Raw genomic sequence first — 17,556 nt, forward strand, 5'->3', positions numbered from 1 at the left:
CTGACGCTTATATTAACCAAAATTTGGGGTTTCCAAGGTGCAGTTTGTATTCACCTAACATTTAAAAGAGACCTGGTTTGATATTAGGAAGGATATGGGTTGTAAAAAAATCTGTCAAATCTTGCTTGTGAATAAGCAAACAGATGAAAACTTTTTTCCTAGAAAGACCAACATTTAAAATGCAGTTAATGTTATATTCAAAATGAGGAGGAAGCCCATGAACTCATCAGGAAAGGAGTTACAGGAGTCAGAGCCACAGGCAGATTTTCACCTTTGTAGGACTGGAAGTGTTTTTAGAACAGCTATCACCCTCTGGCACCCTAAGAAAGAAGGCAGGTTTAAGGCACTTCTGCATTAGCTTCACTTTTGAGACCTGGAAGCTATGTCCATTTTTATACTGTCTATGGCTGGGCTTACCCTCTGCTATTTGAATCACTGTACTGTGTTTTTTTTCCCCCCCGATTGGTGCCTTTTGGAGAATTTTATTAAAAATGTCAGATAAAAATTTTGACCTGTAGATGTTTGTGCTTCAGTTTTGGTGACTGGTGAACATCAAGTTTTGTTTACTGTTCTTTTGGTTTACTAAAGCAGAAATGACAGTTTGGTCTTAGGACCTGCAGCTTGCTGCCATCAACTGATGCAGTAGATTTTTCTTGTGGCACTCCACCCTCCCTCAAATTCTGTCACCAAAAAAAACATGTTTAAAGTTTATGAGTGATACCACAGTGGCTACATTCATCTTTCATACAGTCTATAGTTATTGGCCTTCACTAGCTTCACTAACATCTTTAAATAGGTCATCACTGATTACTACCCAATTTTATATCTACTGCAATAGAGCATGTAGAAACTGATGGTTTGGTTACTGACAGACTCAAAGAGCTCCTTACTTGGCTGTAAACTCATAGAAAAATTATATCACTACTCCTCAGGCTTTGGGTCTTCATACCTGACAGTTACATGAGGAGAACCCAACAGAAATCAAAGAATTTGTTTTTTCCCATGTATCCCAGTACCCGAAGAAACCCTTAAATGTGGTTTCACATCAGTATACTGACAGTACTTTGGCTAGCTGCGCCTATGAATACACCAGTTGATCGCTTTTTCCAATGTCTGCTTCCAGATCCTTCCAGGGGATCCTTAAATCTGCTCCAAAGCCAGCAGGGATATGTGTCAGTCTGCCCAGATGGGAGACACCCAAATGAAATCCCTACCAGCAGCCTGATCCGCCTAAGCATGCCCATCTCGACGTGGAGCCGCAGCAACAGCAGCTTCAGTCTGAGGCCCTTCCAGATCACTGAGCTCCAGGAGTGGCAGAGGCCAGCTGCCCTGCAGATAAACCTCATTTCAGTCGATTGCGTCCTCAGTTTCATTCCATCGTTTGGCAACCAGAGCTGGGTGACCATCAGTGAGGGTCAGCATGAAGTCTGACAACAAAAACTGATTCGAAATCAACATTATTTTTCAGCTCAGCTCACTCTTTAAACTGTTTGTGATGTCCAGTTCAGGATAGTTTACAGCATGGCTTTTTAAATAAGTATGCACCAATGTGTACAGAAGCTGATACAGTTTGATATTGTGCAGATATTGACTGTTAGATCAAAATTATAACAACTTAAGTTTGCCTCTTGAGTCTGTTGTTTACTAAAACCTAATAAATTGAAATAATAGGGTTAGTGAACACATTTCTTTTAGTTTGTTTTGAGCAGAGCTGTACAACAGGCACATGTCTAAATTGTATCTTCATGCATCAAATAATGCAGGTAAATAATTTAAGTAGAACGTTAAAAGGAATGCACTATACGTTCCTCTTAGACTTCTCCTTCATTGGCTTTTGCCTTTTTTATCCAGTCGGGCATTTGTTATGAAAAGCATAGACTGTATGTGAAGGATGGAAATGGCATCAGTGAAATCACCCATTTATTTCTGGGCTCCACATTTTGAAGCCTCATTATTGATGCTTATTTCCCCCTTCCCTCGTTTATTTGTTTATTCTTTTTTTTTTCTTTTTTTGATATTTTTTACTTACATTACAAATTCTATTATTAGACAAGGATAACCTAAATTAATAAATATTGCAATTTCTTTAATTATGATTTTATTCATTAAGGAGAAAGAGTTACCCAAATCTATCTGGCCCTGTATTTGCCCCTAAAACTAATAACTGGTTGTCTCACCCTTGGCAGAAAGAACTGCAATCAAGCCTTTACTGTAACTGGCAGTAAGTTTTTCCAGTTTGTCCTGTGAAGGAATTTTTGGACACTCTTTCTTGCAACTTTCTTTTAAAAATGCAGCCAAACTGGATGGTTTTCAAACATTTGTCACCTTAAAGCATTTCAGTCTGATCAGACTCCCGACTTTGACTTTGGCTCTTTCAAAACCTTCATTTTGTTTTTTTGCAGAGGTGGACTTAATGGTGCACTTCGGATTTCCTTGTAGGATTAACCTAAGTGGACTTGAGCTCTATAGCACAAACTGATTATTCTCTTTCACGTTTTTCTGGTGAAGAGAGGACTTCATTAAGGTAATGGCCGGCCACTTCGGTGAGGGTTTCACCACTGTTCCAATTTTTCTCTATTTGTGGGTGACACCTCTCACCGTGGTTCTCTGGACTCCCAAAGCTTTAGAAGTGGCTTTATAATCCATTCCAGACTGTCAGATGTCAATGACTTTGTTTCTCAGCTGTTTCTTGAGATCATGATCGGTTGCTTTTTCAAATCTTTTAGATTACATCACTTTGTCAGACAAACTTTTAATTTACACACGGTTCACGAGGCGACCCGGGATGCAGACATTACTGAAGTGAGGGAGCTTTATTAATGGAGGGTGAACATACAAAAGGCGAGGGTGGCGAAAAACAGAACAGAGTAACCTAAACTGGGAAAAGCTAAGCAAAAACAAACTTGAAACCTTGAGACATGAAACAGAGACACAGGGAAACCACATAGGATGACAGAGGGAGATACAAACACTATTTTAAGTGCCACGTCTAAATATTCCTTTAATGCTAATAAGTTGTGCATTTTTAACACATGGCTCTGTCAGGACTGTATTGTTCCTGTGAAATGCAGGAACTGCTGTACTGACTTCATATTTCAGCTGCTTAGGATGACAATTTGAATGCAGACTCTTTCAGTCATGGGACTGTGGCAAAATTCACCATCTTGAGCCACGACTATTGAGATTATCTTTCAAAGGAAGAAAGCAAATGTATGCAAACAAACTGCAAGTTTTATATATTTGTTATCCACATAAATAATCTATGGCGGTTTTATAATAACAAACCAGCAACTTCTTGGCGATTCTTTACATGCATCTCTTGGTGATTTTTTCTCCAATTAAGGTGCTACCAGGATTAAAGTTTGGGCAGAGGAAGAGAAATGTTTTACTGTCAAGGTACCTGTGGAGGGGATGCAGACTACCACTGGATGCAGTGCCATAGCTACTTTATGCGATGCTGGAAGTTGTGGAAAAATTGAGTTACTCATTACTGCTATTGTCGTGGCCATGGCAGCATCTAGACCTGCTTACCTTTCTTCTCTCTACCTTTTTTTTCTTTTTACTATTCTGACCTTTTCCCACCTCTTTTTCATTCGCTCCGTTTCCAAGGATGTGCACCCTCAGATATCTCAGGCTGAGACTTTTACCGATGCACTTGCTCTCCATCATCTCAGCAATCAGCTGTGTATTTACCTCCAGTGAAAAACTAGTGACATGTTACAACTCTTATACTTGCCTTCATCTCTCATCTCCTTTCCGGGTGAACAGTTAGTCTCAGTCTGTTAGACTCTCTCCATTGGCTGGCGTTTTGAGTCAATCTGTACTCATTAGGCTTCTCTCCTAGCAGGTAAACTCTTACTAAGAAATACTCTAGCTGCCTGTTTATTGGTTGTCTAATGTTATGCACGACATTCACAGCTTATTGAAAGAAATTGGAGACAGTTTTCTATTAAATCATCTTTCTGACATGGTTGTCCCAATATCTAAAGTAACCTTCTGTTACCTCCTGAAGCCAAATCATCACAACTCAGTTTCCAAAAAAAGTTTTTTTTTTCAGTAGTATCTTTTAACTTTTATAGCTAGAGCACAAAAACCCACATCTGGATAATCTTATTGTCCAACTCAAGTGTCCTGTTATAAAGCATAACAATGATTTATATAGTGATGTATCAGCACTCATTCATTCACCTTTATACTTACTCATTCAGCAGAAACATCAGTGCATGCAATCGCTCCTTTCTGTGTGGGAGCACTTCTCTGTTGCACTTGTGAATTGCTTTTTCATGCAGTCCACCTCAAAAACTCGGGCTTCAGTCAGCGTAGATGGACCATTGTGTCATTTTGATTGATTTTTTGAGAGATTTGAGAAAATCCATGGCTGTGAGTCAGTGGAGGTCAGATATAAAGACAGGGGTTACCTTTGCAGAAATTTGCCTTTATCTTTATCATTTTTATTTGAGTCTAGACACTTTTGCTGAAGACAAGCAGTAAAATATTCTCCTTTCAGTTTCAGTGAGGAATGATGAACCGCTCGCATGCTGAGGGGCATTGCAGAAAAGATTAACTAAAGTTAATTCAAGTCAACTTTGGCCTTAAGAAAATGATACTAGGGTCAACGGGGTGCTGCTAACCTCAGGCAGTTGGCTCTTGGTGCTAATTTGGATACAATTTATATTCAAATGTATAAATCCATGACATTTGCAAACCAGGGGAGAAAAAAACCCAAATTTGTGGCTCTGGAATCCATGTCAATGCTGATTTTAAAATGAGCTCTGTCAGCAGAAAAAAGTGGCCATGTTTAGTAAATCCTGGGACAAATGCAATCAAATCCTCTGCAGACTTACTGCCATAAGTCTGAAAGACTTTTTTAATCCAAGCCTTTCTCAAACATAAATAGTGGCTCATTTTGGTGAATTACTCCATATTTATTCCTCTAATGAGCGTGTGATTGGATATAAATGAATAAAAACAACTGGCTGCACAGATTGTGACGTAGTTTAAATTTTAAATGAAGAAAACTGGGCAGTTATCTTGCATGTTCCCTCTGTAGTTGATTTGGTTCTCTTCAGGTACTTGAGCTTCCTCCAAATGGCGTCTGTGCTCTCCCTTGGAGGTTGAGGAAGATATTATTTGGGAGGCACTCACATCCAAAGCTGCCAGTTGTGCTGGTTTGGGGTTCTGACCAGAAAGCCTTCTGTATGTTTGGTGAAGTGTTTTGGTCATGTCCTACTGGGAAAAGAGTCCTGCAGCAGACCAGGACATGCTGGAGGGAACCCGTCCTTATCCTTCAAGAAGAACTGGAGTAAGTGGTTGAGGAGAAAGAGGCGTCTCTGCTTAGACTGTTACCCTAGAAAATGGCAAAACGTGGACAGAAAAACAAATTCTAAAAAAGGCCTTTTTATTTGTCATCATGGGTTTGAGAGTTGTTTGTTGTGAATAATTGAATTCATTCAGAAATAAATTACACTGTGCAAAAAGTGATGAGGTCAGACTGCTATCTGGAGCAAAGCTGACTGTGTTTAAAAAAAGATTTAATAATGATCCATGAGATGTATCAGCCTTTTCAAACAATGTTTTATAGTAGGGCACATTCAGTGCTGGTTTAGATCCTTTTGTTGGATTTTTTCACAATAAGAAAAAAAAAAATAATAATGAATAATAGGCATAGGAGAGTAACAAACACGTCACCACAATTGAAGCAAGCTGCTGTCATCTCCAGGCTCTACCACCAAATCAACCACAGACAAACAGATCAATAGCACCAACTTGTTGAAAGGTCACTGTGGTGAAAACACCTCTGAAGAGTCGTGAAATTAGACGTGAAGTTAAAAAGGCCGTCAAACATCACGCATCATGGCTGTTTACCTCCCAGCTGTTTATAATAAGCAGTTTTTGAACCAAGATTTAAGTAGCATAAAAGCATTTCTGTTAATACCCTGAAACCTTATATCCCCCACAGTCTCCTTTAAAAGAGGCTGCATGCTATGCACAGATTATACATGAATCAGAGATTGCCACTTACTCATCTTTCCTTAGCTCAAGCACATATTTACTGACAGATAATGCAAACAATAATTCATGGGTAAACATCTTGGTTTACAGTGATTTCTAGAGCATTCTATCCTTTGTTAACAGAATGCAGAGGGGGTGGAATATTTTTTCCAGCTCTGTTGGCTGTTGCTGCGTGCGTAGAAAGTGCGATCATTTCCATTGTTCCCAGTGAATGCATCGTCTCTCCTTTGTGACCTGATTTGGCACCACCCCTGTCGAAAAAGCGCCCCAAACACAAAGGTGGTAATGCTCGTGCCTTGGAGGGTCTCTTTGTTAAGCCGGTGGGAGTTTGATTTGCCACGGGGAGGAAGAAGGAAGCATTCCACGGGGAACGAGGCCCTGTTTTGCTTGCCCTTATTGCAAAGCATAAGCTGCAAACAGAGCCGGAGGGAATTGAGGAGGTCAGGCAGCCTGATCAATACGCACATTTCCTCGCTAACCATGTTGAATATGTATGGGAGTGTTCTGTCATGCAGCATCTATTTCCCTCTTTATTTCCTACTTGAATGACACTTTTGTGTGCCCTGGCAACAGTCCCATATCCTTCAAAAAATGGCTCAATTTGGAAGGGAGCTACAGTATGAAACACCTACATCACATCACATTCTTTACAGTAGCTGAAGCAAGTATATAGATTTAGATGCTTGGAAATAATCTCAGACCTTGAAAAGTGTTTCATTAATATATATGCCACGAGAAGAATATACCGACTCAGCCCACAATTTATTGAATAAAGACAACTTAAGTGAGGAAAATATAGTTCAAACTTTCTTGAAAATGGGATATATATATATATATATATATATATATATATATATATATATATATATATATATATATATATTAGTGCTGTCAAGAGATTAAAAAAAATAGAGATTAATTAATTATGATTTTTAATTAATTGATCTAATTAATCTCTTTTTTAATCTCACCTAAAAATAGCTGAGGAAAGCCCTCAACTTATTGTGGCAGACCAAAAGACTGATATAACAAAGAAAGTGACTTTATAAAGTCATTTATTGTTTAACAAACGTTAAACAGATGCAACCATTTACATACTGTTGTATTCTTTTGTAAAATAAGTGGAAAAATAAATACAAATAAAATCAAATAAATTAAGTGCTGCAAGTTAGCACATCAGAGTTGCTCTTTTCTGAGCAATACAGCACTGAAATTCCTCTGCTTCAGATAATGAAAAATAAAACTGACATTGCAGTGCTGCAAGTTAGCACATCAAAGTATTCTTCCATCACAAAAAAAAGTGCTGAACATCAAGCAATCTATTCTAGTAGGCTACAAATGACACAGCAGCTATGCTGACCACATGTGTCTCATTTCTTCTTCCTCAGCCAGTCGCTAAGACACACCAGCCTGGTAACATTTTCTGGAAGCAAGGCTGCCCTTTTCTTTTGCACTATGTGGCCTGCAAGGCTAAAGAGTCTCTCACAGGGTACAGAGGTAGCTGGGGAGGCCAGGTACTTTTGTGCTAGGACTGACAGCTTTTCATAGACTCCTGAGTGAGCATACCACCACTGCAGGGGACAGTCATCAATACTGATGCTGGGTTCTGCTCTGTAGCGCTGCAGCTCTCCAGACTCAATTCCATCTTCTGAGTCAGAGTCAGACCCCAGAAGGAGTTCGCTCCTCCTCTTCGTCTGAGCTGGTCCATCATCCTCTGTGGAGGGCTGGAGACTATCTGCTCTTCTGGGCTCTGCTGCCTGGAGCATATTCTCCAGAATGGTCCACACCTGAATGAATGAATGAATGAATGAATGAATGAATGAATGAATGAATGATTGTGATTAAAACTAAGTGCTTTTTTTTTTATTTTATTTAATCTTGTAAAGAACTTTGTGTTCCATATAATAAATAAAAGTTTGATTTGATAATGAATTGGACTCATTAGTCCAGCTTAACCTTATTGTCCTACCTGTTCCCTCTTTTCTCTTGGAAGACATTTCAAATCCTTAAACCGTGGATCCAATGCTGTGGCCACCTCGAACCATATCTCGTTGCCATTAGCTCGTCGTGCTGCCAGATCCTTCTGGAAGGCATTCTTGAACTTCACCACGTAGGCAGGATCATCATCAGTAATGTCCATGACACGGTACAGATGGCGAAAAGCAGGCAGCACTACAGAGCAAGAGACGTAGGCCTCACCACCCAGCAGCTCTGTCACATACCTGCAGAGGTGGAGAGGTTTGCTAAATAAACCTAGCTGGATTCATTTAAATCAAAGTGTAACTGATTTCCAATTTAATTGTCCTTAAAAGTTCCTTGTTATGTTCATTAATTTTGATTTTACACATGTAACAGTAGTTTATATAATTAAAATGGGAAGGTGTTTATTTGAACTTACTTGCATGGTTCAAGCAGGAGCTCCAGCCTCTGCAGTTTCGCCCACTCAGCTTCGGTTGGCAAGACCAACCTGTGGTTCTGTTGGTCCAACGTAGCCTGGACAGCCTCTCGGTTACATAGGAGGCGTGAGACCATTGCGAGAGTCGAGTTCCACCTGGTGGGTACATCCTGTATAAGTTGATCGCTCTTCTTTCCGAGTGCTACTTGTTGTTGGTTAAGTTCTGTGGTACTCGCAGGGCTTTGTTTAAAATGACCAACAATCTTGCGGCACTTTGCCAGTACACCGACAAAACCACTGCTATCGAGACATACCGTGATGGTCCTCTGGAGAATGTGAGCATTGCAGGCGATGTGCTCATATGGAAGTGCTCTCATAGCAGCCAGCATGTTTGCTGCGCTGTCTGTGCCAATGGTGGATATCTTGTTTTCAATACCCCAGTCATTTGCTACCTTGAGGAACTGTTCGGCGCATTTATCAGCAAAGTGCCTGGTTTCTGTTCTCATGACGGTCAGTGCAAATGAGTTGAGGTTCCACTCACTATCAATAAAGTGTCCAGTCACCCCAAAATAGCTGTGGTTGCCAGCTGAGGTCCAGTGATCTCCGGTTATAGCAACACAGTTGGGAGAATCCTCCGCCAAAATCTCAAGTTTGTTTTTCTTTTCGCCGTCGTACATTTTGCTGATTTTGGTCGTTACTGTAGTCCTGCACGGCGGCTTGTATGATGGGTCATTGGACGCAATTTGCAACACCTCTGTCAATCCTTCGTCCTCTACTATATTTATCGGCCTACAGTTCATTGCTATCCACTTGGCAATAACATTAGTCAGCCTGTTGGTCGCAGACTTGCTCATACGAGGGGTATTCTCTAGTTTTGTTTGGCGAAAAGCTTTGCTCTGGCTTGCTATATTGCTAACGTCTTCACTGCTAGCTGTTGCTGCACTCGCGGCTGGGTGCTTTGCGTTGAGGTGATAGGCCAAACTTGAGCTGCTTCGGTGGTAAGCAAACTCCTTCTTACACTCTAGGCAGACCACTTTACCTTTGTCAATGGTGCCGTCGGGGCGTTTATGAAATACAAATTTCCCGTTCATTGGGCCAACAACTCTCAGATGCGCCTCCATATCCACACTGTAAGCTAATCACCACTTCTCACCTTGACCTCACGACGTGACTCCACCCCCAACAAGTCAAGCACAAGGAGCCCAGCACATAAAAACGGATTTTATAACATAGCAACTCTCATACAAAATCAATGACGTCAAGAGATTAAAAATTAGATTAACGAGATTAAAAAACATAACGCGCTAAATAGCATTGTAATTAATTAATCGCAATTAACGCGATAATTTGACACCCCTAATATATATAACACCCAGCACGCCCCTGCGGGCGGTTTATCCTTCAAGCTCGAGTCCTCTACCAGAGGCCTGGGAGCTTGAGGGTCCTGCGCAGTATCTTAGCTGTTTCCAGGACTGCGCTCTTCTGGACAGAGATCTCCGATGTTGTTCCCGGGATCTGCTGGAGCCACTCGCCTAGCTTGGGAGTCACCGCACCTAGTGCTCCGATTACCACGGGGACCACCGTTACCTTCACCCTCCACATCCTCTCGAGCTCTTCTCTGAGCCCTTGGTATTTCTCCAGCTTCTCGTGTTCCTTCTTCCTGATATTGCTGTCATTCGGAACCGCTACATCGATCACTACGGCCGTCTTCTTCTGTTTGTCTACCACCACTATGTCCGGTTGGTTAGCCACCACCATTTTGTCCGTCTGTATCTGGAAGTCCCACAGGATCTTAGCTCGGTCATTCTCCACCACCCTTGGGGGCATCTCCCATTTTGACCTCGGGACTTCCAGGTTATACTCGGCACAGATGTTCCTGTACACTATGCCGGCCACTTGGTTATGGCGTTCCATGTATGCCTTGCCTGCTAGCATCTTGCACCCTGCTGTTATGTGCTGGATTGTCTCTGGGGCATCTTTACACAGCCTGCACCTGGGGTCTTGCCTGGTGTGATAGACCCCAGCCTCTATGGATCTTGTACTCAGAGCTTGTTCTTGTGCTGCCATGATTAGTGCCTCTGTGCTGTCTTTCAGTCCAGCTTTGTCCAGCCACTGGTAGGATTTCTGGATATCAGCCACCCCCTCTATCTGCCGGTGGTACATAAAATTCAAATTCAAATTCAAATTCAAATTTTATTTGTCACGTACACAGTCATACACAGTACGATATGTAGTGAAATGCTTGGACAACTGCTCGTGACCTAAAGAGAACAAAAAAGGAAAAGGCTATGAATAAGATAGGAAATAAATATGAAAAATTAAAAAGGGTAAATTTAACTAGGAAGGAATAAAATATAAATTAAGGTTAAAAATGAAATAACTGTACAACACAAATTAGAATGAAGGGTAAATTTAACTGGGAAGAATAAGATAAAGATAAATATATAAATTAAAGTTGAAAATAAAATAACTGTACAACAAAATACACACTACACAATATAGAACTATATAAGAATGTATGAAGGAATCTAAATATAAATAAATATATACACAATAACAGCAGCTGTACAAGTATTAACCGGAAATGAAGAATATAGTGACCAGTGTTGTGCAAAACCAAAGTCCAGAAAGTCCAGTGTGTGTGTAAGAACCATATGTGTGGGTCAGTACTGTGTGGTGGTGTGATTGAGAGACCGTATCGCCTGCGGGAAGAAGCTCCTCCTCAGTCTCTCTGTGTTGGTCTTCAGGGAGCGGAATCGCTTTCCTGACCTCAACAGAGAGAACAGTCTGTTGTTGGGATGGCTGAGGTCCTTCACGATCTTCCTGGCCTTGGTCCAGCACCGCCTGCTGTAGATTGAGTGCAGGTCAGGGAGCTCGGAGCGGATGGTGCGCTCAGCTGACCGCACAACCCTCTGTAGAGCTCGTCTGTCCTGCATGGTGCTGTTCCCGAACCAGGTTAAGATGTTTCCCGCCAGGATGCTCTCTATGGTGCACGAGTAAAAGTTCCTGAGCACCTTGGAGGGCAGTTGGAAGTCTCTCAAGCGTCTGAGGTGGTAGAGACGCTGTCGGGCCTTTTTCACCACGGTGTTGATGTGACAGGACCATGACAGGTCCTGCGTGATGTGAACTCCGAGGTATTTGAAGCTGTCCACTCTCTCCACTGGGCACTCGTTGATGACGGGGGTCTGGTAGTTCCTCTCCTGCTTAGTGCTGAAGTCCACTATCAGCTCCTTTGTCTTACTGACGTTTAGAAGGAGGTTGTTCCTCTGGCACCAGTTCTCCAGATTCCTAATCTCCTTCAGGTAGGCCGTCTCGTTGTTATCAGAGATCAGGCCCACCACGACGGTGTCGTCAGCAAACTTGATGATGGTGGTGGAGCTGGTAGTGGCCACACAGTCATATGTGTACAAAGAGTACAGCAGGGGGCTCAGAACACACCCCTGGGGGCTCCAGTGCTGAGAGTGGTGGAGGCTGAGACATGTCCGCCCATCCTTACTGCCTGTGGTCTGCCAGTTAGGAAGTTGGAGATCCACTGACACATAGATGAGCTGAGTCCCAGATGCTCCAGCTTGGTGGTGAGTGTGGAGGGAATTATGGTGTTAAATGCAGAGCTGTAGTCTATGAAGAGCATTTTAACATAATTCCCCCTTCTAGTGTCCAAGTGAGTGAGTGATGTGTGGAGGAGATGAGAGATGGCATCGTCTGTGGAACGATTTGGACGGTAAGCGAACTGTAGTGGGTCCAGTGTGTCTGGTAGTGAAGAAATGATGAAGTCTCTGACCAGGCGTTCAAAGCACTTCATCACTACTGAGGTGAGGGCTACAGGGCGATAGTCATTGAGAGAAGCAGGGTGGGGTTTCTTCGGGACAGGAACAATGATGGACTCTTTGAAGCATGTGGGGATCACCGACTGAGATAAAGAGATGTTGAATATCTCAGTGAACACAGGAGCTAGCTGGTATGCGCAGTCTCTTAGGATACGACCTGGGATGCCGTCTGGTCCTGCTGCTTTCCTGGTGTTCACTCTCTTGAAGGCTCTCCTTACTTCATGCTCGGAGATGACGAGCACGTTTCCGGTGCTGGCAGTATCTTCCTGTCTGCAGCCGTTAGCGCCGCTAACACTAGCATTGTTGGAGACCTTAGCTGCAGCCTCGAAGCGAGCATAGAAAGTGTTCAGCTCGTCTGCCAGAGTCACGGCCGCGTTCGTCATACCGGTTGTTGGTGCTTTATAGTCCGTTATTGTCCTTAGTCCCCGCCACAGGCTCCTAGAGTCACTCTGTTGGAGTTGTGACTCTAGTTTCCTCCCGTAGCGCTGCTTCGCCTCTTTCACCGCCCTCCGCACGTTATATGACGCGGCTTTGTATGGGTCCATGTCCCCCGTCATGAGTCCCATGTTGTAGGCAGCGGTGCGGGATCTCAGAGCGTCGCGGATGGTTTTATCCACCCACGGCTTCTGGTTGGGAAACGTTGTGATAGTCTTTGTCTCCACGGTATCATCCGCTAGTTTCCCGATGAATCCCACAACCGCTTCCGTAAACACGTTGACGTCATCGTCGGAGCTGTTTCTGAACATGCCCCAGTCTGCGTCATCGAGTGCGTCCTGTAACGCGGCCACCGATTGATCCGTCCAGCGCGCGACCTTCCTCTGAACCGGAACTTCCTGTTTCAGCCTTTGTTTGTATTTTGGCATGAGGAAGATGGCGGCGTGATCAGATTTGCCAAACGGGGGGCGGGATTGTGCCTTGTAGCCGTCCTTGACCGTAGTGTAGCAGTGGTCCAGTGTCCTTTCACCCCTGGTGGGGCAGGTGATGTGTTGATAAAAGTTCGGCGCTGCGCGTTTGAGGTTGGCGCTATTAAAGTCCCCCGTCACAATAAGCGCAGCGTCCCGGTGTTGTGTCTGGTGCTGTGTGAGTGCCTCATGCAGCTCGCATAAGGCGGTGACCGTGTCCGCTTGTGGTGGAATATAAACGGCACTTACAATGACCGATGTAAATTCCCGAGGTAGATAAAAAGGACGACACATGATGGACAGTAGTTCCAGATTTGGTGTGCAGGAGCGTGTGAGAGGAACAACGTTCGCACTGTTGCACCAGTTGTTGTTCACCATTAAACACACGCCGCCTCCCCTTGACTTCCCCGAGTCCCGTGTCCTGTCCATGCGGTGAACCGAGAAGAACTCGGCCGGCTGGATGGCGTGGTCCGGCACCGCTGGGTTCAGCCATGTCTCGGTGAAGCAGAGGAGATTGCAGTCCCGAATGTCTCTCTGGAACTTTATCCTGGCCCTGAGGTCGTCAAGCTTGTTCTCCAGTGACTGGACGTTGGCGAGCAGGATGCTAGGCAGAGGTGTGCGGTGTGCACGAGCTCTCAGCCTGTTCCTGACGCCGGCTCGCTTCCCTCTAGGCCGCCGCCGCTTCCCTTTGTTCTCCCTCGAGATCTCACTCGGCCAGCTCGGATCCGGAGTTAAAAACTTCGAATTGTGAGTACATTGTATACCAATAGAAACAAGAGTGTCACTGTCATACCTAATGTACCCAATGGTGATGATTTTGCCGATTTAGAAACGCTGAAAACTAACTTAAAAAACAAAGACAAAGAAAAAGTGGTCGGAGCAGTCGTGACGGCAGCCGACCTCACCGGCGCCATCTTAAAGATACCGTGCAGGGGCCTGTCCTTCCATGATGGTTCCTCGTCTCCCTCCTCTTTCTTGGGTTTCTGCTGCCTGAGGTATTCACTGAGCACTTGGTCAGTTGGGGCCATCAATATAATATATATATATATATATATATATATATATATATATATATATATATATATATATATATATATATATATATATATATATATGGTGTCTGTGCAGTTTGTGATAGTTTTAAAAAAAAAAAGTTTTTCTTTTTTTAAAGTATATGAACTAATCGTGTCTGAAATAAATAAATACAGATGTATTCTGCCAGTTCATATGTTTCCTCAACCCTGTATAACAGAAAATCAATCAGTGCACCTGCCTCTGGTTCCACAGAGAGCGTTTATATTTTACCTCAGGATTCTTCCACATCTGGACAAGAAATTAAAGCATTAGTAAAAGCTGCTGTTGCTACGAAGGTTTCTGCATTGTTTCGGTAGTTTTTACAAATAGTGCCAGCTGTACAAAACGTCAAGTGGCTGCTTGAGACTGCAAAAGGTAGCCTACCCCCAGAAACACCTGTATTAAAATGTACACTTTTTCCTGTGATGAACATTTTTTCTTTACTCGCCTCCACATTCATTCTTTAAGTCGGACTCGTTCCCGGTGGGTGATGGGCTCTGCCAGGGCTGCCCTTTGTCTCCGGTTCTGTTCATAATTTTTATGGACAGAATTTCTAGGCGCAGCCAAGTGGCGGAGGGCTTTCGCTTTGGTGGCCTCAGAATCTCATCTCTGATTTTTGCAGATGATGTGGTTCTGTTGGCTTCATCGGGTGAAGGCCTCCAGCTCGCACTGGAACGGTTCGCAACCGAGTGTGAAGCAGCGGGAATGAGGATCAGCACCTCCAAAGCTGAGGCCATGGTTCTCAGCCGGAAAAGGGTGGAGTGCCCACTCCGGGTCGGGGATGAGTTCCTGCCCCAAGTGGAGGAGTTCAAGTGTCTCGGGGTCTTGTTCGCGAGTGATGGGAGAAGGGAGCCGGAGATCGACAGACGGATTGGGGCTGCAGCTGCAGTAATGCAGACACTGCACCGGTCCGTCGTGGTGAAGAGGGAGCTGAGTGTAAAAGCGAAGCTCTCAATTTACCGGTCGATCTACGTCCCTACCCTCACCTATGACCACGAGCTGTGGGTAGTGACCGAAAGAACGAGATCGCGGATACAAGCGGCAGAAATGAGCTTCCTCCGAAGGGTGGCTGGCCTCTCCCTTAGAGATAGGGTGAGAAGTTCGGCCATCCGGGAGGGGCTCAGAGTAGAGCAGCTGCTGCTCCACATCGAAAGGAGCCAGCTGAGGTGGTTCGGGCATCTGACAAGGATGCCCCCTGGGCGCCTCCTGAGTGAGGTGTTCCAGGCATGTCCCACCGGGAGGAGGCCCCGGGGCAGACCCAGGACACGCTGGAGAGATTATATCTCTTGGCTGGCCTGGGAACGCCTTGGTATTCCCCCGGATAAGCTGGAGGAGGTGGCTGGGGAGAGGGAGGTCTGGGCCTCTTTGCTTAGGCTGCTGCCCCCGCGACCCGGCCTCGGATAAAGCGGATGAAGATGGATGGATGGATGGGAAAGTAAAAATAAAAATGTCACACTGTGGTATGGTGAACATCTTTCAGTCTACAAAATTACTGGTAGTGGAATTTCACTTCATACAAGTTGATAGGTTGGTAGCATAAACCTATTCGCTGGAACGTTAAGACAATATAATTACACTGCAAGCAAGACGCAAGTAGGCAAACTTCTTCATGGTACTCGTGCACGGGAGAGAACCAGACAAACGCCGTTCCTTCGCTTGACCCCAGTAGCTCTCGTCCGTCCTCCCGTAACACTGTCCTTTTATTGAGGTTACATGAATATGCATAGGTTCATTAACATACCGACGTCTACATACAAACAAAGAGTACCTTGCCTGTGTGTGTGTGTGTGTGTGTGTGTGTGTGTGTGTGTGTGTGTGTGTGTGTTGCTGATCAAAGGGTCAAACATCCTTGGTCAGGAAGAGGGTAGACTAGACCCCCTCCGGTGAGGAAGTCCAGCAGTTCATCTAAACAGAAAAGCACTTAGACTAGAACAGATGTAGCTACGTTAATCCTACCATAAAACAATTAAAACAAGATGCGACCTCTTCCCGTGCTCCCAGGATGTAGGTGTGCATTCTAGTGTGGAATGCACACCAAGCCTCTGTAGCCTGTTAAAGATCACACAACTTATCACTACACAATTGATTATACACCTCTAAGCATCTATGGTTAAATATTTCTAAGCATAAATGACAATCAACAATACAAACTCTAACATTCCCCCGTTTTTGACCTTTATGCTAGAAAGTTCCCAGTTATGCATACCTCATGTCTGACAGTTTCAATGTAAACATTTTTTTACTCAGCATATGTCAAATCACCCTAAATTACTGTAAAAGTTACACAGTTTAATAAATGTATTAGCAGTTACCCCATTCATTGAGCTCATCTCATGGCAAACTGCATCTTATGAGCAACCAAAGAAATTGTTAATTTAATAGTGAAACTAAGAAAGTAACATTTTCAAAAACATCTCAGCTTGGTGATGCTTCCTCCGGGTGTGCAAATCACATGTCTCTCTGCAGAGTGGTTTGAGTTCTGCAGGGCGTCATGAATGTCTCTTCTAGTTGTTTCGTTGTCCATAGGACCAGAGTCCAAATGTATGTAGAATAAACATTCAAACATACCAGTTAGTTTTGTTGTTTGTCAACATGGGTCTCAGCTATTTCCAAAGCTGCAGACCTCTCAGCACTCTAGTTTTATGGCCTCCCATCACCTCACTTCAGGCCTTCATCCTGCGAGGGGGATATTTATGACTCCTTCATTGTCCACGCTCTGCAGAGAAACACCTCTGTGGAAAGGGTGCAGGGTTCAGTTGTCTTACTGCTGTTATGATCCCAGCAGCCTTCAGAGTGTCATCGTATGCACAGTATAGTGGCACAGCATTAGGTGATGTTCATAGGAAACTGCTGTCATCACCACCATAGCTTCTGGTTCCTGTGCTTTCACAGAATCATGATGTCATCCTCGAACTCCTTCTGCGCTGTCGATGGAGCTTGGCACGCTCCCCTCATCCCACGAGTTTTCATGTTCCAACGCTGCTGAAGGTTTAAGGCAGAGCACGTCGTACACCTTAGTCGTCTTCCTCAGCGTCAATATTGAATCTTTCATTTTATTTAAAATCTCCTGGAAGCTCAGTAGCACAGCTCTCTGTGTGATGTCTGCTGTGCTGAAGATGATCTCTGATCCTCCTGAAGCCTCTCTCCTGGCCTCAGCTCCCATCTTGTGGACGATCCTCTCCTCTATTTTGCAGGCAGTTTCATGGTCCTTGCTGTGGCTCCAAGGTCTGATCTCATGATGGGCCCCAACCAGCTTGACCTTTGACCTCAACCACTGCCTGGCTGTCGGCTATGCCTGGAATGGTTCACGCTTCTCACTGGGCCTCTGAAGATTTCTCAGGAGATT

General features: G+C 44.0%; 1 protein-coding gene across 1 annotated transcript; it reads right to left on the minus strand.

The window, feature by feature from the left end:
* Positions 1 to 7,382: 7,382 nt before the first annotated feature.
* LOC112435347 (E3 SUMO-protein ligase ZBED1-like) lies at positions 7,383 to 9,528 on the minus strand. Its single transcript, XM_024803792.2, has 3 exons — positions 8,411 to 9,528; positions 7,982 to 8,234; positions 7,383 to 7,799 (listed from the first exon to the last, which is right to left on the minus strand). Exons 1-3 carry the CDS (start codon positions 9,526 to 9,528, stop codon positions 7,383 to 7,385), a joined length of 1,788 nt encoding a protein of 595 aa, XP_024659560.2.
* Positions 9,529 to 17,556: the final 8,028 nt, after the last annotated feature.

The sequence above is a fragment of the Maylandia zebra genome, linkage group LG9 (genome assembly GCF_041146795.1).
Source record: "Maylandia zebra isolate NMK-2024a linkage group LG9, Mzebra_GT3a, whole genome shotgun sequence".
NCBI lineage: Eukaryota > Metazoa > Chordata > Actinopteri > Cichliformes > Cichlidae > Maylandia > Maylandia zebra.

What these genes read in the sequence shown, in the direction of transcription:
- LOC112435347 (XM_024803792.2), bottom strand. Translation starts at nt 9,528, where the DNA reads ATGGAGGCGCATCTGAGAGTTGTTGGCCCAATGAACGGGAAATTTGTA. An exon ending in CTCCTGCTTGAACCATGCAA is followed by an intron (nt 8,235 to 8,410) that starts GTAAGTTCAAAT and finishes CCACCTCTGCAG; the next exon opens with GTATGTGACAGAGCTGCTGG. An exon ending in CAAGAGAAAAGAGGGAACAG is followed by an intron (nt 7,800 to 7,981) that starts GTAGGACAATAA and finishes TCATTCATTCAG; the next exon opens with GTGTGGACCATTCTGGAGAA.